The sequence below is a fragment of the Anoplopoma fimbria genome, chromosome 4, assembly GCF_027596085.1.
Source record: "Anoplopoma fimbria isolate UVic2021 breed Golden Eagle Sablefish chromosome 4, Afim_UVic_2022, whole genome shotgun sequence".
Classification (NCBI taxonomy): domain Eukaryota; kingdom Metazoa; phylum Chordata; class Actinopteri; order Perciformes; family Anoplopomatidae; genus Anoplopoma; species Anoplopoma fimbria.
In genome coordinates, this window is record NC_072452.1 from 7,350,283 (window position 1) to 7,371,276 (window position 20,994).

At 43.6% G+C, this 20,994-nt stretch overlaps 1 protein-coding gene across 1 annotated transcript in view; it reads right to left on the reverse strand.

The window, feature by feature from the left end:
• Positions 1–7,915: 7,915 nt before the first annotated feature.
• The window catches only part of efnb1 (ephrin-B1), a 59,847-nt gene continuing 46,768 nt past the window's right edge, over positions 7,916–20,994 (reverse strand). The window contains exons 3-5 of the mRNA XM_054597775.1: positions 17,676–17,768; positions 11,297–11,413; positions 7,916–8,551 (exon numbers count right to left, since the gene is read on the reverse strand). Of these exons, the coding sequence (XP_054453750.1) occupies positions 8,160–8,551; positions 11,297–11,413; positions 17,676–17,768 (602 nt within the window). The 3' untranslated portion in view covers positions 7,916–8,159. The remainder of the gene's footprint in view (positions 8,552–11,296; positions 11,414–17,675; positions 17,769–20,994) is intronic.

Below are 20,994 nucleotides of genomic sequence, written 5' to 3' on the forward strand. Positions count from 1 at the left end.
TCTTTGGGCTATACATGCATTCACCACCAGTAAGCTTTTTAATCAATACTTAAAGGGAACATATGCTCATTTTCAAGTTCATACATTAAACATGGATACATGTTTTAATGTTCAAAAAACACATTATATTTCTAATTCCACTTCCACCTGCATTCACTGTCTGTCTGAAATGTTCCGTTTTAGTGCTTGTCTCTTTAAGGCCCCCTTACGAAAAAGTCTGCCTTGACTGGCTTATTAGGGCTTTATTTCACATTTTGTGGGTCGGTAGGTACTCCAGATAACTAAATGTACCTGCACAAGCACTGAAAAACAGCATTTGCAGATACAAAAAAGTTACTGACTTTATCACAAACATAAGTTTGTAAAATGTCTCCTTTAGGTTATTGGCTCATTGACACTTAGTTGAGGCTAAAACTGTATTACAGTACAAAACAGAAAGAGCATTATGTTAACATTATGCATGGTATGTATATATTTAATTTTTCAGTCTCAACCTTTTACTTTATGTTTTAGGGTTTTTGTTCTGTTTTGTATTCTGATTGAATATTCTTTAGTATTAATTACATTTTCTTTTTTGATTTCCTTTTCTTTGGATATTTTCATAAAAGTTGTAATTCTATATCCTCAGGGTTATGTTCGATATTCAAGAGGCTTTCAATTTATATTCACAAGTTTCTATTCAATAACTTCAGGTTTCATCTCAAAACGATTTAATTATATAAAGTTTTCAAATTTTAATTAACAGTAATATTTTCATGTTCTCAGACAGTGTTCACAGGTTTTTTACTTAACTTTTGTCAGATTTTCAGTCGGTAATTCCATGTAATAGTCAGCCAGTGACTGAGAAAGTTCATTTTGTTGTATTTTGAAATTGATTTAAGACTTTTATTTACTCCTTGGGCTCTGCCACACATACCTCCATCATTTTTTTCGTCCTTCACCAACCAACCAATCAGTCAGCCAAGGACAGGACACACGTCCTTGATATACACCGTAGCTTAAAAACAGGTAGAAAATAAAGTTAAGTAAACACCAATAATGCACAAAGTGAGACCATTACTGTAAAGTACCCACGTGTTTGCATTTGCCGGGTCGACTCTTTTGTAGTGTTAAACATCAAGAGCAGTTTGAGTGAACAGGGGGAAATGAGAGAGACAGAAGGAACCAAAGCTTCAAGGCATAATACTGTAATTGGAAAATTGTGCAAATGCGTTTTGGAGTCATGTTATATAAATGGCCAAGAGAGATAATGCCTGAGATTCGAGGCATGGCCTAATTGAGAGTAGGAGATGGAGGAGGAGAGGGGTGGTGATGCTGAGGGGGCGAATGAAGTGTGGGTTTTAAATTGGGTGAAGGAAATGTGGATGGAAATGTGATGTTTTCAAAGACGTGGGAGGGAGGGAGGGAGGGAGGGAGGGAATGAGCTGTTTCTCTTTAAAGGGGAGGAGGGAAAGGAAGAAAAGGGAATAATTCCCACTTTCTTCCTCGGTCCCCACACCTGTGACCCGGCGGCCAGCCGCAACAGCTATTTCTCCCGTGAGCGTGTGTGCGTTTTCCATGTGTGTAAGTCTCTTAGGTTCTCTCGCTCTCTGTATGATTGATGAGTCTCGGTCAGACCTGGATCCCTGCCATAGCCCAGGTCCGATCAGGCATGTTCTGGTCATAACAATGCCATCAATATGTGGCTGACGGCTGGGCGTGTGTGCCCGGGTGTAATGAAACATAAAAATGAAGCATACCATAACCCAAGACAAAAAAGATTTTTCCGTGGAATTCCCATTTCCTGCCCCTCTGAGGGATAAAAGAGGAACGTTGTTTAGATATAGTTCCCCCTCAATTGATTGGAATTTGAATCACATTAATTAGTCCTTTCATGAACGATCCATATGTAACTCTTTGACTAATGAACTCTCCTTTCATGGGTTTTTTCTTCCCCCAGTTTCCGCCTCTTTGCGCCGTCTCAGGTTTCGTCCGTAGCTCTGCGACTGACCAGAAAAATCTGCTTGATATTTGATGAGCAGCATTTGATGAAAGGCATTAGTGGGCCTGCATTATTTATGACCGGCGAGTGATGCATTAACTCATTAAATATGTATATGTACATTACATGAGAAAGAACATGTCCCATAGCATGTCATATTGATTCTGGTGTAAGTTACGAGTCTCCTGCACGATCCATATGAAAAAACATTAGGAGAGATGGCACACCGAATCGTTTAAGAGCTATATTGACGGACTCTTCCCCACGGATGCATTGTCACAGCTGAGAAGTTCCAGGGTTTGAACTTGCTTGCTTCAACTGATCAAGGGTAGTGTCTGCACATGCAGCAGATTTAGTGTGGGAGCCGAGGGTGTGAAATGACGTGAGGGGAAAACTAAGATGTGGTGCCAACTTACACCGGTAAAGGACTGATTCCAGTGTTATTGAATTTTTTCCCTCATCTGGTTAGCTATCACTTCAGATCTCCCCCTGAAAACTTTATTTTCCATCCATGGCTTCTGTTGAAGTGAAAATGACTAGTAGCAAACCAAATGATAAGTAAACTATGCTAATGCACAACTGGATGGTGATCATCTAAGGCAAAGAAAAAACCCAACAGTGCAATCTTAAACAAATTACTCAGCTCAAAATAACATTAATCTCTGCTTCCACACCTAAAAAGACCCTGTGTTCGTTTAGTTTACATCAGTTTGATAGTAATTACTACGGAGGCCACACGCTATGAATTTATATTATGCAATTTTTGTCAGCCCAAGAAGAAAGTTCATTTCACACATAAAAAATGCAAGTTCGCTCCGCTTGTATGCCTCAGAGGTGATGCTATGATAATCTCCAGTGATTTACTTTTTTTCCACATTATAAACTGTTAGAAAAACCAAACTAGAAAAAAAAGATGTTCTTTTTCACAATTAGTATTCACGGTCATGGATGAAAACGAGTGTAAGTTAAATTGTTCCCAAGCCGCCTCAAAACTGCTGGCAGATGTTGCTTTCCCAGGTGACTTGTTTCATCTATAAAGACATGCGACTCACCATGTTACACAATCTAAAAAATATTAATAAAAGCTTTGTGGGGGATGACACATCACACATGAGGGTGTTTTAGCTACAGTTTAAAACCGCACTGGTGTTTAAATATGCAAATGAAGTGGAGTCTCACAGCACAAAAGGAAAAAAAATGACAGTTAATGAGACAACCATTGATAAAAGTTGTAAGCTGCTGAAGAGGATGCATCAATATATGTATATATGTATACATAGCCACTGGACAACTGAATATAAGGCCAATATTGAATTTAATAAGGATCTAGAGGATGCATTTCCCCCAGAAATGAAGAGTAAGAATGCTTCAGTGCATGCTGTAACAGTAATATTTCCTTTTTTTTTGTGATGTTGACTCAGTTGTAGAACAACAGAAGAGCCCTTTGGCAAATGCACACACAGAGACTGAGAGAGACATACACAGTAAAACATGCAGTCACACACAGTGGCTCAGTGGGGGGAAGGTTTTAATAAACCCACAGTAACGTGGATCTATGGGGGCGTCTCGGGACGGAGCCAGGAAACCAGATGAACGTACCTGCCCCGGGGCGCAGAGCGAAACAGCGAGGATGGGGGTGGGAGCCAGTGAAGCCACAGGCACATTATGTCTCTCATTGCCCTGACTTTCTCTCTCAGTCTCTTCAATCGCCCACTCCGTCTCCGCTCACATCATCCGCCACACGAAAAGCCATGCCCACAAACACTGATGTGTTTGTCAGAGAAAATGCCCAATCACTTTAATAGCATTTCATGCCATCTCTGCTTTCACAGAGGACCTGGGAGTTTGCGGGCTGTAATTTCAGACAAACACAATGGAAATGCCGAGTGCAGCCAATCAGATTTAATCATGTATGAAGAGATGTAATTTTGGAGGACACCAGGGCAGAGCGGGTTGATACGGGTATTAGTTACTATGCAAAAAGGCGTGTCCATACTCCCCCGAATATGAATTTATGAAGCCTGCTTGTGATTTCAATCTGACTAATGTATCAGAACAAACCCATCTGTGCAGCACTGACCCCTGAGGTGAGGGTTTTGGGGGTTGGGGGGGGGGAGAGGACTGGGAGGGAGGTGCAGTGAGCGTGGGCGGTTGGTTTATGCTCCCACTATGATCCAAGGTGGTCAGTGAGACGGCGAATGAAATCTTTTGTCCACTTTTGTAGAGGCTTGGAGGAAGAAAACAAACAAAAACAAAAGAGGAAGACAGAAAGAACAACTCTCAAGAACAAGTTCCATGGGAAAAATTTTATTTATCAATATGCGGTAGTTTCCAAACTGGTGGAACAACATTTCCATTGTAGCTGGTGCCAATAGGTTACGCTGAGAAGCGGCAAAAGAAGTGAATGGCAAAAAAAAAAGAAATAAAATAACTCAACTTGACAGTTATGATTCAAACAAAGGGGACACAAATTCAACAGGTTTTGCTTACACATGCACAATTGAAAAATAATACTGTGGCTTTGAACAATAGCAGAAATCAACCTACGGTGAGGCTCAGATCATGAGCAACCAACATCCTTGTGCTAAATTAGGGAAGGGAGGGAGAGAGCAACTTTAAAACAAAGACCGCCTCAGAGATAATGAGTGGTGTAAACCGGATGATTTATGGCGAGCGCAGAGCGGTCACACTCTCATTCGTGGCCCCCTTTTTCTCCTCCGTCTCCCCCCTCTCGCTCTACGTCTCTCTCCGTCTAGCCCGATAGTCTTATTAAAACTGAGATAAAAGATTAATCTTCCTGGACCAAAATGTTTTTGTTACATCTAATAATGGAGTGGAGGGTGTAGGTAACTCAAAGGCAGTGGAATTACACAGTCTTCATATGCAGAGTTAAGTGCCGTCTCCAACAGGGAAGAGGCCTTATCATTCATAGTTTCAATGAACTATCCTTTTCAAAACAGCTCGGTGACAAAGCTGCAGTCCTGAACAGTTTCACTGAGCAACTAGACTCCTGTTAAATGGTGATGCAAAAACTCTGATACCCCAGTTGTTGTTGTTGTTTTTGTTTTAACACGTGTGGTAACAAAGACTTTTTGACAATACTGGACGCTGCAAAAAAAAAGACAGCTCATGAGTCCGTTGCAATATTCAGTTTAACTCTAAAAGAAAAAAGAAAATAAAAACATATTGCAAACAGAGACGAAAAAAATGCAAGGATTCATACAAAACACACTTTAAAAAGACAGCTATTTACAAACATCCTCCATTACAAAAATCTAATCTTAAATTCTTCTTATGAGCAGTGTTTGGGTGAAATTACATCTTAAAATGGGCTCTATCCATATATTTACATTACTCTGTTATCTCCTTTTAATTTTCTTTTTTTTTTCTCTCCCCAAAAAATTTGAAAAAACATTTAAGTGGTCACGAGAATGAATAAAAATGAGATATGGTGTGCGGTAATTTGGTAATGACTCCCTTGGCTGCCGTAGGTGAATGGATGCGCACCGATCCGAAACAAAAATATTTGATTTAAATGTGTTTCACAGAGGGCCACTGAGGGCTGCATGCTGAGTTAAAACACAGGACCACAAAAAGCACAAGCAGCTGTTTAGGTCGTTAACTCTGAGGTTAACGACACGCAAACGCCACCGGAGTCATCCCCCGAGTCTCCAAGCTGGGGCTGCCTTTTAACTCAGCCCTGTGTGTGTCCGTGGATGGCAATAGTATGTGGCAGTGGATGATGGGTGTCTCTGCAGGTGAATAAACAATCAGCAGGCTGGCCTGACCCTTTTTTGACTGGAGATAAACCTGGACCCGTCAGTCTCGGTGAGTCTGTGCGCACATGTGCGTCAAACGTCAGCTCGTGTCTGCGTGCTGAGGAATAGCTGTCCTTATCTGCTCCCCCTCTCCTCTCACACATCATTAACTTGGTGACTGCGGCACTCTGTACTTTTGGCAGCCGCACTGTTTGGGAGCACCTAGTTCCAGTGCCTCAAAAAACAAGTCACCTGCCTAGACCTCAGACGCATTCATACACACATACACACGTGCAGGGGGAAAAAAAAAGAAAACTGCAAATATAAGCACAAATAAGCGCTCACACTTAGAAGCACCTGCATGTGCACAGAGAGAGCCCTCCTCTCCTCCCCACCGCCTCGCCTAAAAGCGAGCGTGAGTGTGCACGCGTGCACACATCCGGCTGCAGTAAATCCTGTCTTGGTGTGCCTGCTGCCCTGGGCTGTGTGATAGCTGAGCTGCAGTGTCCTCGCTGGCTGAACACCTTGACTGAGGAATATTCTGCACAGCATTTTTATTCATAGCACAACTGGCGAGAGGATGGGAAAAATAAATGCTAAACTACCGCCACCCCCACCTCACCCATCACCCGCCCTCTTCCCCCCGTCCGCGCCGCCATCTCCCTCTCAGGTTAAAGCCAAGTCACAGGAACATTTTCTCCCTCATCCGCCGCCTCTCTCTCTCTCTCTCCCTCCCTCTCTCTCTCCTCCCCGGCTGGCGAGTGTGGGCACTGAGATGGCACATAGATTAGTCACACGCTGGCGACACCACTGACTGCGCACTCCACTGACTCATCCACAGATGGCAGCCAATTGGCATCCGGCAATACTGTATACCAATGTTCAGCCGACTTATATATAGGGCATCCTACCTATGTAGGCCAGCCAATCGGTGCCGAGCACAGACCCCACGCCCACCTCGCCCAGGCAGCAGGCACCACAATAACTGTTTGATGCTTACACCGGAGCACCAGAAGCAAGAACAAACAAATATCAACCTGCCTGCTGTCTTTAAAAAAACACCCCCACCCCCCACCCCCGAAAAAGCTCATCAGAGACAATAAAACCTTCAGTTAGTGCCAACTGGAGCAATGAGAGGGTTTTATAAGATTATGGGCTTGTCTGTCTGTCCTTGCGTCAGTCAGTCTGTCAGTCTGTCAGTCTGTCTTGTTGTTGAACCTTACCATACAGTAACTTAGTGTTCTACCCCTAAGCTAGTAAGTCTGCCCAGGACATGCCCAGACACACGCACAGAGAGAGAGCACACACCCTCAAATACAGATAAGTAGGTCATAAATACCAGAGTAATGGTAAAGCTCATATCAGATCAGTGGATAAGGGAGTTTTCAAAGACAAACACACCCACACACCTCTACGTCAACAGTCCGGGGTCAAGGTACGTTCTCAGGAAAAAAAGAAAAAGGAAAAAAGTGAGCGCGATGGATGACATGGGTGGTGAGAAGAGGATGGAGTAATAATGATGATCTATTCAACTCTATACATTGTGCACTTGTAGGAAAAGTCTAACAAAATACAACTGCTTTGTGAACTGAATCAGGGTTCGAGGAAAATCCTCCATCAAAAATAGTAAGTAAGGCAAACATCAGAGGTGTGAAGGGAGAGGAACACGTTATTTCACACGCTGTGTCTGATACCTGAGCTACCTGGAGAGTTTCCTGGCCCAGCACGGAGCCCTGACTAACACACGCACACACATGCACGCAGAGACAGACACACAGACACACACACACACACACACACACACACACACACACACACACACACACACACACACACACACACACACACACACACACACACACATACACACGTTTAATGCTTGCACACAAGCTGCAGGCTGAGTGGCGTCCGGGGCCTGTGTCTGCCTGTTCCTGGCTTGTGTGCTGGGATGGTGTGTTTAATTGGGTGTAGCACAGACTGTACTTCAGGGAACTGAGATAAGTTATATCCTGCCCGTTAAAGGGGACAGCAAAACCAGGAAGCTGAAGTTCCATCTGTTGGTTCACTCCAGCCCCGCCTCCCTCCTGTCGGGACACAGTGGGGAGATGTAGCAGGTGGGGAGGTGAGGGGGTGGTGGTGGTGGGGGGGGGGTGGGGGGGGGGTGGGGCAGGTGGGGATTGTCAGACAACCCAAAACAAACAGAATAAACCTCTCTCATCAGTCAGCTCGTAACCCCGCTGGTCACTGGTCAGTGCTCGTCTCTCCAGATTTGTGCAGCAGGTGGTAGAAATAATACTGGGCTTGAAGACGCATCAAGTCCCCAAAAATGCGAAGGAAAGTGTTCTTCCCAAGGACATAAATCAAGCGCTCCTCTCTTTCCCTCTCCCGAACCGTGTCGCTGGCTGTGTGTGTGGAGCGCGTCAGACTTTGTAGTAGATGTTGGCAGGGCTCTGCGGGGGCATCTCCTGGACGATGTAGACGGGGTGGCCATAGTCGCCGCTCACCTTCTCATAGTGAGGGCAGTAGTTGTTCTCTGTCCGCAGCGGAATGATGATGTCGCTGGGCTCCGTGCCAGCCGTGCCCCCGGGCATCTTGGGATTGGACAGCGTGCTGAGGGACAGCGCCGAGGGGCGGGGCTGCGAGTGGCCGTTTTTCCTGGAGCGCTTGCGCATCTTGATGAGCAGGATGACGAGGAGGAGGATGAGCACGAGGAAGATGATGCAGCCGGCCCCGATGGCGGAGAACACGGCCACTTTGGAGCCCAGGATGCCGTCCGAGTTTCCCGAGGAGCCAGACTGGTCCTGATTCATGTCTACAGAGAGGAATAAAAAGAGAGGGCTTAGGGACTGTGCATAAATCATTGGGGGGTTGGAAGGGGGGCAGAAGAGACCAAATAGGCACATCAAAAAGATGGCTTCCATGTGAGCCATAAAGGTCCGTTTTGCCATATGCAGAGGATATGGGGTGGGTGGGTGGGTGGTGGGGGGGGATGATGCAGTGCACAAGCCCTTTGGCACAGAGCTGCCTGTTCCTGGCCCCAATGAACTTACAAATATGCAACTTAACTGAATACTTAACTGTGGACTTTTACTTCGAAGGAAAACATTGCAGTAATACCTTCATCTGGCAGCGTAATGTTACTGATTACGCTGCAGATTCAGATTTGGCTCACAAAATATAACAACGCAAACACATTATTATTCATTAAACTATCCAGCATCACATTAGAATTAAAAGCTCCAACTTGAACAGATGTCACATCTAGGTACATTGTGCTGATAAGGCCTCTTTCGCTCTTCACTTGAGGAGAACGCTTTTACTGTGCTGTATTCATATTTCTTCTATTAATAGTTAATAGTTTTACTTCAGTAAAAAAAAAAAAGTTAGAGAAAGGATGAAAACTAAAGCAAGCCAGCCTCCATGTGACATTAGCAGGCTTCGTCCGGCATCCAGCCGCAAAAGAACAGTCGTAAATGTAAGTCAGACCCGCTGGGGACAAAATGCCGGACCTAAGAAACCCAAATCTCGGCCTCCGCTGCTACACAGAGGGCTGTGTGCTTGTTTATTCAAAGTTTATTAATACTGAACGTGTCACGTGTCCAAGTTGCACCAAATTCGACACTGCACTCCTTTGGGTCAACAGGAAAAACGGCCGCCAAGAGGGAATAGATCGGATGAACGGTTGTCGAGATATCCAGACAGACAGAGATCCGTTGCTTTATAGTTAGATACATTATTTTGAGATTTCTTTCTTTCAAACAGAAGGGGAGGGTAAGAGTCGGCGCCTCTGCCCAACCAAATCATTTTCATTCAGTCCCTCCAGAGACTGCGGAACAATCGGAGGATAATATAATTTCCAGTAAACCACTCCTGTCATGTGCAGATCTTGCTGCTCCGTGCCTAAATCAACTGTGATCACATCCCCGTTTGTTGTCTGCCCTACACGACTAACAGCCCCACTGATGTGATTTAATTGAATTAGCTCATTCAAAATAGACTCCTAATGAAATCTGTAGACATCACTCCACATGACAAAGATTCCCGCTCTGATAAGGCCGGGACTTGGCAACTTGTGTGACAGGTCGGGGGCCATGTTTGTACGGTGAAGGCCAAGTGAGATATGGAAAAAAATAAAATAAAATAATGAGGAGCATATCTGAACATCTGATTTTATTTTGTCCCTTTGTCTCTGGGGTTCAGGACAGGGGGGGGGGAGGAAGGAGGGGGTGGGAATGGGGGGGGGGGGGTCTGTGACTGGCTCCTCTAGTGACTGAAATCTGAGAGGAACCAAATCTGTTTTCCATGTATGCATGCAGCTGCTGCCAAAGAGCAGCACTCACCTCCTCCCACCACCACCACCAGCACCGCCTCTTTACTGTCCATGACCCCGCCTCTCCCCTCCAACCCCTCCAACCCCCCCCCAACAGGCACACAAAAGCCCTGTAGCTCCGGAGACTGCCATCCCCGCTAATGACTGTGTCTCCGCACTCGGCTGACCACTCCGCACTTAACCATTTACCGAGGGAGGGGATAACTGCGCCTTACGCCTTATCACGGCTAAATGACATCACTGGAAGCTACCGATCTCGGGCTTATCGCTGAAATCAGAGGCGCGAGGAATTTCGTACATTCTGGGCGCTGGGAGGGAGCCGGAGAGGGGGCTGTCAGACATTTCATTCCTGAAATATCAGCCCCTCAAACCGCACTGACACGTCCTTCAATCCGCCCTCCACTCCTTCACTTGACATAATCACTGATCTAACAATGGTAGACAGGTAAAAGCCCCGGTGTGGGGAAAAGTGACATTAGGAAATCTTTTTATGGAGCAACTAATGTCAAATAAGCAATTATTAAATGAGGGCAGCTTATCACATTGGGACAAGCAGAGCGGTCTGTACTTTGGGGGGAAGTTAGTTGCATATAAAAGTTGTGGAGTAAGTCAAAAAGTTGAGCAGTGGTCCCTTCTGTGGGAAGGAAGTTATGAAAGGTTCCGGTGAAAACAGGTAAAGGAGGAGGGAACAGAGCCTCAGAGGGGGCTGGAGTGACTCCTTCAATTATCTTGGCTTTTAATCTTCATTTATCTGCAATTCTAATGAGGTTTAAATAGAAATATAATAAAGAGGAATGCCTTTGAGTCTCCTTGGGTACAGCTCAAACTTTGTGTACAGTATGAATAAGAAAGGGATTCTGGGTGAGCTGCATTTGTTTTGGGCGTGGTTACTTATTGTTTTATTGACGACTGAATTTTGGTGAGTTTAATCCTTTTTCCTTATAACATTTGGTTTTACATCTTTTTTTTGCACTTTGACCCCCCCAGATATCAAAGGAATGCCTGAGGCATGAAAAAGCCATATGAGAGAATACTTACTGTGGGAGACTCAACTATGATTTTTATTTTCTCTTTTCAGGCTAAATGTGATAAATTATTTGAGGAAGCCTTGAAGCTGTGAATATTCCCTTTTTTTTTACACTTCAAAAACCTTTATTTTACTAAAATATTTGCACTCTACAAAGAGTCTGAGGCTGCAGTTTTGGGGTTTAGTGTCAATCAACTCACCAGTGTTTCCTGGCATCTCGGGCCCAATCCGACCCTGGTTAGGCGGACTGGGACTGGACTCCGGTATGGCGTTGTTCTCTGTAGCGTCCGGAGCCACGGGGTTTGCTGCGTTCGGGACTGTGGGAAACACAAAACACACAGAAACTCAGCCTTGGAAAGCTGCATGCGCTGAATTACAACGACTGTTTCCCCCTGCGTCGGCAAAGGATTCTTTTTTATTATCTTCTGATACATCTTTTAGACACAGAGAAGGTTATCTTTGCATGTGTTGAAAGCGTCTAAGAAGTGAAGATGAAAGCAGAAAAAAAGAGGAAGGACAAGTCAGCGAACGTCTGTGAAACACGCCAGTATCCCTGTCCTGTCGTAAAAAATGAGCTCACATCTACATCAGCAGCTCCTTCAGCAAACACTCAGACAGGCATTCCCAACACTGACACATTCATGAGAGCGTAGGGGCATGCACACACAAACCCACACACACACACAAGCCCACACCTAGAATATACTTACAATACACTTAGGCATGGCAGAATGAGGGTAAAGTAGTTATATATTAACTTTTTATTGTTTTACATTATTCATCACGTTAAAAGGCCATAATATGTCTTATTTATTGCTCTGGATTTAACTCTGCCTGGAAGAAGCCACACTTCTGAAAAGGAGAAAATGGGAGGACGGGAGGAGAAGTGGGGGGAGACGGGGAGAGGAGGTTGTATAAGCTCTGAGGGGAATGCAAAGGAAACAGACGGTTTATCTGTCTGTCTGTTGTGGTTTCAGAACACGCACTTTGAAGTCTCTGCGCGGTAAACACACTGGTGGGTCAGCGGCAGCGGTGGCGTTTTACGAGGGCAGGGCCGGCAGACGGAGGATAGTTACAAACTATTACCGTAGCCGGTCTGATGGATTCCACAGAACACTATCAGATGCACTATCTGCAACAGCCCCGAAGGCCTGCTCAGAGGGGCGTGTGTGAGAAACAGAGAGGAGGGAGTGTGTGGGGAGGCAATTTACATACGAGTCCCTCATGGCAAGTTTGTGTGGCATGTGTGTGACAGTGCATATGTGTGTGTGTGTGTGTCTGAATAGGGCCTGACAGTTTAGCAGTCTATTCTCTATTTCCCCCTCAGTTTGGCTGAGCCTCGAGAAGGGAAATGACTCGGGTATGGGAAGTCTGGAAGATATAAACGATAGAAAAGAGAGACAGAGAAGAAAAAAAAAAGGGGGGGGGGGGGGGGGATATGGAAAGAGGAAAGACAAAGAGGGAGATAAAATCGTGGGCAATAATGTTTTTTCTTTTTTTGGCAAACATAACCTCACTATTAACAAATTGATCTCTTCTATCTCTTCCACGTCCAGACCACCGCATTGCTCCGCACCGACTGCAGCAGCGGTGAACCTAGCCGTGAGCTGTTGTGCTCCGTCAATAATTGATGAGAAAAGACAGGAGTGAGAAGTGGGGAACATTCATGTATGGCAGCCGATGCGAGGGGACACAGTGATCTGATTCTCTCGTATAGCCCCAACACTGTGTGTCTACCACTGAGCATGTGCGGGGTAGCGTTCTAATGTTCTGACCCATTTTTCTCTGTGTGTGTGTGTGTGTGTGTGTGTGTGTGTGTGTGTGTGTGTGTGTGTGTGTGTGTGTGTACTGCTGACATTTCCCTTAGCTATGCAGACAGCAACTACCTCAGAACTGCCAAACCCGCCAGAAGGAGGGGAGAAGGCGGGGAGGGGGAACGGGGGGGGGAGAGGAGGAGTGAGAGTGAGAGTGAGGGAGACAATGATCGAGAGACCGAGAGAGAGAGAGAGAGAGATGGGGGGGGAGAGAGAGGTGCGTGCTAGGTGGTGAGTCAACATATTTCTAATGAGCGCGGTGACATGATGTGGTGGAGGGGAAAGAGAGCGCTGAACAGAGATGAATGTATAAAATATGGGCTCCTCTTGTTTCTCCTGCAATCAATTGTGCTTCCTCTTCACTTCGCATTTTCTATAGAGACAAAAGGCGGAACACGAGGCATTTAAAGCACAATTACATATTGACGTGTCAGGGCGCATAATTTCCCACAAAAGCGATGATTCAACGTGATTAGGCATGGGAGTGTCTCCACAAGAAAATACATTACGGAAGAATGTGCACACTGGCATGAGTCACCGAGATGTATTCCACAGAGCAAAGTGCAAAAGGGCGCAAGTGGACATATGGGAAGATCTCGGGGACTTGGCTGCAGGAAGTGTTGGCATTCAGCTGCCGAGGAGAAGGAAACGTAGCTTTAACACAATAGCATGTGGGGTCAGAGCCAAGCTGAGGCCCGGATGTTTTGTGTTAATTGAATCAACATCCAGTGTGGATGCAGAGGGTAGAGTCGAGGGCTGCAAAATAATAATTGGTTCTTTATCTTCAAAAGACTGGGGTTGTTTGACCAACAGGCCAAAAGACAAATATATTCAATTTATGGTTAAAGGGAACAGAGAAAAAGTAGAACGTTTCCACATTTCAGCTACAACCAGCAATTGTTTTTGCTCGATAAATTCCTAAAATGCTTAATTGGTAATAAAGAAAAGTTTGTCAACTAATCAAAGCATCCTTTTCGCACCAATAGAGTCAGTCAAATATATCACTCTTTCAGCCATATTGCTTTTTATGGTAACTACAGCTGGAATGATTTGTTGGTTAATGAGGAACTGCTGAGATGCTTTTCTTTATCATATATGATTGTAAACAGAACATCATTAAATGGTCAGATGAAAGTGGTGGAGGAAGTTTTACCAAAGCAAAAGTATCAATACTTAATTGTGAAAATACTCCATTAAAAGTAAAATTCCTTGATTGAAAACACTGCATAGATAAAACTATACAAGTATTAAAAGTAAACCTCCTCAATGTAGGAACCTGGCCCCTGTGAGTTATTATGGTTATTATATCATTGTATTGTTATGACCGATGCATTAATGTATTGACGTAAGTAGCCTTTTATCTTTGTAGCTTTGTTCTGAAGAATAGTACCAGTAATTGTACATTCCGTCACTTTCACATTAAAACAGCAGTTTAAATACGTCATCTTGGGCTCGGCGGTATTACATTGCATTTGTTTGTATTTAAGTTCATCGATAAGTGAATAAAATAATCGTCAATATTGTAATTTTAACTGAAAATAATTGTTAGAGCAACCTTAGACTCGCAAAATACTATCTTATTAAGTATATGTGTCTATTAAATGACATTTCAGTGGGATATAGGAGCTTGTCTTTTTACAATGCATCTTGAATGTAATTTTAATTGAAAAATGACTACTTCTGAGGATTATTATGACAAACAACACTTCCTAAAACTTATAAAATATATCTAAAAATAAGTTTTTCCCAGCTAATTCTAAGTAGTTATTTATTTTGAATGGCCTAAATGTTACATCTTATTTCAATACATCTTTATCATCTCTTTATATAAGCAAAAACAAATCTTGTATTCATTTTTCATTTTTTTTACTTATTACTGAAGAGCCCTTTTTTTCCCCAGTGTAATGTTAACTTCCCTAGAAGTCATACACAGCAGCTAAATCAAAGTTTCAGTGGACGCTCTAATTTCTAATGGCCCTTCCCCTAATAGTTACTGGGTTGGATGGGCACATTATGCATCAAATATTCCGCTCACAGAAATAGATTCAAAAGTAGTAGCAGCTGGGCCAGTAGCATCCTTTCAAACAAGGTTTTTAGGGCACAAAGATTTTTGAGTGACAGCTCGCTTCTGACCGTTTTTTTTTTTTTTTTAAATGAGCGCACGGCTGTGGCGAAGTTGAGGAACAGCCGGCAGCCACGGAATCAGACTCGAGCTGAGAGGGAACTTTCTTGGAACTTTCCTCGAATAAGACATTTCCGTTCAACTTCCATTAACGTGAGCTCAGGGATTTGTTTTTTCTCTCCTAGTTAATGGTGTATTGTAAAAGCCTGTGCTGCCCTGCATTCATGCGGCGATGGTGTTGCAATCCCGGCCTGTCGGATGCTCAAATTGACCTATATGGAAAGATAATGCCATGCCTGTCTGTTCCCAGAGATTGTTGCGGGTATTTTTTCACTGTATCTGCTGAATTTGTTGCAACGTGGACCTTGCTAGCATCAGCAGCTTGTTAGCTTCTATTCTCCCACATACTGCCAGGATCCGCTGCTGCCATCACAGTGGCCAACATTCAAATATCTGCACACAGATTTGCACACACACACTCTACAGATTTTTCAGCAAGTCTCGGTTTATTCTTGACATGTTGAGAACGAGCTTTTAAGCCGCAATCAGCTCATCGTGATGGGCAGATGTTCCTCTCATACGGCGGTTAGTGTCTGTTTCGGTCAAAACAACCTCGCGGAGGATGGGGGGGGAATGTTTAGAGAGTAACACATCTGTGTACTGTGCACTGTCACATTCAGGATATAGACGTCCACATATTGAGCAAAAACTGCGTCTCAAAGTGAAAAGTATGATGCGAACCAAATGTTGTGTCCAAGGATATCTAAACAAAGCGGGCTTGTTTACTCCCAGCATTTTTAGATGACTTACCCCGGCCGTGCACTTACATATGGATTTCAAACACATTTTCATTCTGTGATTACTTTATGAGAATCTGGAATAACAGCTGAGGGATATCAGAGGCCTTCTCACATTTTTAAGCATGATCATTTCTTATTTCGTTGGTCTAGGGTTTCTCTCGCCATTTGCACACACTGTTTATAAGTATGAAAATAATTGGTCAAAACCACTGTTTATGACAAGTAGAAGATGGGGAAGTGTGAATAAAATCGTGTATCACAGCATATGTAATGTTACAGCATGATATTGATTTACTACATATTCAACTGATTGTAGAAACCAGGTGGCAGACGTATACCTAACTATATACCTAATCTAATCAGTGCACTTCATCACATTGACGCAGAAACCCTGTAAATCCAATACTGCAGTCCATAAAGCAGTCCTGCTTATTGATTTGCAACATTGCTTTCAATGGCCTGACACAACCAGAGATATTAAAGCAATGGTTACCTCCATATGATAGTATATGGCAGAATCTTTTCTTATGGTAAATATAAACAAATTACTTTGAAACTGACAAAATAAATAATGTTTCGAATGTAATTTAAAGCTGGAACACTTAGTAATAATTAATTTGACCACCTTTTTAGCATCAGTAAACAGTATAACATTAATACTAAATGGTTTGTATTAGATACAGTAAAACACGATGATGTATTTGTACACTTATAGTGTGATAATGTGTTTTTGATCAACTTAACTCCTGGTGTTTAGACAGATAATGAATGACTAACGATATAATAATAATATTAAAAAAATAGGTCCCTCTGTATCAAATGATTGTGATTTATATTCATTAATTAAATAAACTGAAGTAATATTGCATACATTTCTTTGAATGAAGTCCTTTATAAATACAACATATTTGTATTCATTTTATTCAACAACTTCAAACAAACTCCTTCCATGTAGGCCACGATATGTAGGGATGTGTTTGTGTGTGTAATCACATATTATTAAATATGAATATTCTATGTTATCAATCATACATTAAATATTCATAAACCAGTTATGGATGGTTTGTATGGGTAATTATAACTGTTGAAATAGACATTAACAAACCCTTTAAATGTCCTAATTCCTTACAACCACATTCTACCGTGATATAAACTATTTAGTAAGTATATCCATACTGCGTATTAATGCTACGAAGTGAAGTGTTAAGTATTGCTATTTAAATTTTTTTAGATAAAGAAGCAAATGATGACACTACTCATTTCTCAAGGTATTTATATTGTGTTATGACCTATTTGGCATGTGTTTAAATTTCACTACTATATTTTTAAATAGTTGTTAATTTTCTGTTTGGATATATCAATCGCAAATGTTTACAAAATCACAGCTCAACTTTATAAAACCGTTAAATATTAATAAATTATTTTAGATAAAAATAAACCGCTTTCCATTGTTATGCATTTAACAAAACTCTCCATAAGTAGCAAACAAATCTTATATTTTGCTTGGAATCATTATTTGGACACCTGAATTTTTCTATAATGATAGAATGATATGATCATATTATCAAGATGTGACACCACTGGAAGTCAATAAATGGTTGTATTGAACTACCACCAAACCCAAAGTAATGCCTTGAAAGACGTCGTACCAAAAAAATCTATCAAAACAAGTCAAAAATACATTAACACAGTTCTTTCGAGCATGTCCTGACGGAGGCCGGTGGCAGACAAAGTCACACTAGGAGCCCGTGGCGATAGATGAAAATGTCACACCAAAGTCAAACACGGCTTTAAGGCAGCGTCGCCGTATTGTGTTCTACATGCGAGGTGAGCGCACACATACCTTGCCCGACTTTCATGATGACTTTCATGGCTCTGCTCTTGCACACGCCTCCCTCCCGGTTCTCCAGGCCCTCGACGCTACCGTTGGAGGTTGCTGGAGGGGGAGAGAAAGGAGATGAGGTGTGAGGAGAAAGGGAGAGGAAGGGGTGAAGGACAAGGAGAGGTGGGGGAAGAAAAGAGAAGCAGGAGGAGAGGAGAGAAGATGACACACTGGTTAATGAGCACGTCCATAACGCACAGAACTAATCAATATTTACGACAAGCACTGATTAGCTGTTCCAGTGATTAGCCGTTCTCACCCTCAATCAACCGCCAGCTCCTCTCGACGGTATCTCTCATTAACACAATAAAGTGAAGTCAAATGAATGGAACAACATTAGAAGTCTACTGAGGGAGGACCGTGGTCAGACCTGTGTGTGTGTGTGTGAGTGTTTTCTGTCTGTGCATACTTGAACGGTGAGACATGCCAGCCAGAGTTCCAGCTGCTTGCCAAGTCCTTCGAGCTGCTTACTCCCTCTGAGCCACATGTGTCATTACTTGCTGGTAGCGCCGAGAGCTAAATGCCTCCCTTAATGTTTGTGTGTGTGTCCCTTTCTATATTAGTGTTTGTGTGTGGGTGTGTGTACGTGTGTTTGTGTCGGCCTCCCTCCATTTGTTTTAAAGTGCGCGATCTGCCCGGACTTGAGCGAGGTTGTTTATTCAATGTCACATTCACTTCAGACACTGTGACACAATTGGCTGTCTATTTCAGGGCCCATGATAATGACCTAGGGAGACAGAGTGTGACTCTGACCTTAACACTGAGCGGCCAGCGCAAGGCGGTTGTGTGTGCTTGCATGCACACGCGCGCGCACGTGTGTGTGTGTGTGTGGCCGTGCGCCTGTGTGGGCGCATGCGATGGCAGCTCTAATTTTGGAATTCCCCGAACAATCTCCATCTCCGCTTAGTCTGCTGTTTCAACTTACTCCCTTCCTCTGAAATGCTTTTGTTTCTCTTCCTCGCATTATCCGCCTTGGTCTCTTTCTCTCTCTCTCTCTCTCTCTCTCTCTAAACCCTCTCTGCTTTTTCACTCTCTTCATTTGGTTTTTTATCTGCACTATCTGACTCTACCCCTCCCTTGCACCCCCCTCTTAACTCAATGACCATCTCCCTGGGTGATTGCTTCAGATGGCACCCTCATTATGATGAGATAGTCTTGGAGAGGGTGCTTATCTAATGATGACACAAAGAGAGGCAGACTCAGCTACAGACAGGGTGGGGGGTGGGGGAAGCATGGAGGGTAAATACTTACCCTCCCTGGTATGGTATGTCAATGTCTCTACATGCATTTCCCTGCTATAAACTCCAGAGGTGCTGAAATACCGGCTCTGTTGCCATGGAAAACGATCATCAGGTTGATTCATGCCTTGTCATTCCGAAGTATTATTAATGTTGACATTTTGTCGCCCTGTGGGATTTCAGCTTTGTACTCCTGGCGCAATTGGAGAAAGCTAAATAATGAATTGCACTAATATTATGTTACATTATCAGATCATACTCGGGCTCCGGATTACGAGGGGGAACCACAACATTTTGTTAGTGTGGCCGGAGTACGTGATAATTTGCGAGGAATGATTGCGATAACATTGTGACAGGAGCTCTTTGGCAAATCCCCCCCAGCTGTAGACTCAACACGGCTTGAGTGAGCCGGACACTGAAATATATACGATGGGGGCCAGGCCCTGCCGAGAGCAGAGCAGGAACAAAAAGATTTTACAATTTACGCGGGACATTAATGTGAATGAACACTCAAGGCTAAGTGAGTCTTGTGATTTATGTAAAGCCTATGCAGGGAGCATGTCTCTTTCCAAAGGGAACATTCAAAGACAGTGAGGTGAACATGCCTGCTTCCAGTCTTGGAGGCGCACTGTCTCACAGCCCCGAATGGCCCCAGACGCTGCCCCCGATGGCTGACCTCACCCTGCTGTTTTACTGCCCGATATATTCTTTCAATTTTAAAAAATTTCCAGGGCAAGGTTATGCAAAAAAAATGAGCTCTTTGAAGATCAAGCTGAAAAAGGCACAGGAATAATCTGAGTAAGAGTGAGCGTAATGCTTTGAATTTAATATCCACTCAGGGGGAGCAAATCTTCTCAGTGTTAACTTACTTCTGTCATCTAAATTAGCTGTTCCTTCAGGCTGGCTGAACAGGCTCGGCAGCTGATGTGGCATAATGTTGGCCCTCCGAGGTTTGTGTTTGGACAAACAACTGAAAGAGAGCTGGGTTTTATGGAGGGATGATCACTTTAAATGTTGTTTGTGCTCAGGCCGTTTTAGAACGTCAAATGATTCAAGGCATTTACTGTACCGATGGAAAGTCATAATCCGATTAACCGGGACCGATTCTAAATACATTTCCTTATGTCCTTACATCTTTCAAGCACTATTCAAGATGGAAATTGACTCCAGAAACAACTGGTGAGTCCATTAACCAATGCGCAGTGAAAAAAAAGGAAATCTTGCAGCACACACTCCTGTGTTTGTCATTCTATCTTGTGTGATATCACTGTAGTTACATTTATCATGTCAGCGTTCATTCAAAAACAATAACTGCCAGACTCGTTTCTCAAACTCCCTAACCGTTCTCCACAACAAGGACACACTGCCAGCTCTTTTTTTAATCTGAAAGCTCCTCTCCCTCTACGCTACTGACGTTAATCCAAATCTGGATTCCCAGATATTAAAAGGCTGACGGTCATCATCGGTGTTTTGGAAAGAGGAAACTAGGGAATTGGGTCTTCCTGTGTGTCGCGGCGGAGATAAAAACACAAGGGGATAAAGCAAACCGTAGGATGAAGAACAAAGAAAAACTCCCCCCTCTGCTGCTAATGATTTAGTGGAACAAACCGGTTCAGCGCGAGGAGTCCAGAATACCGACCGAGCTGGTCATTGCATGAAGGAATGTTGCTCTTTTTTAATAAAGCGGTCAGGCTCCAAAGCTGTTTTTTTGTATGATTTAAGGCCCTCTTTGTGGGTGTGGATCACTGGCCGCAGAGTGACTAGTGGGAGAACAAAAGATCTACAGCTGCTGAAGTCATAAGAGAAACCAGGTGCCAAATGTTGATGTTGGGAAATATCTACAGCACAAAATGTGTCAGCCAAGAGAAAAGCCTAACTGGGGAAAGAGCTGGCCTGCAACAAAGGCTCCCGTTCCAATGCTACACATGCATACCACTGCCGCTAGCGCATTAACATGCATATGTGAATGCACACAGATTTTTTACAAGGACGTTCGGGATGCGGGAGCGGAAGGGCGGCTCCCAAAGGTGCAAAGAGTGGGA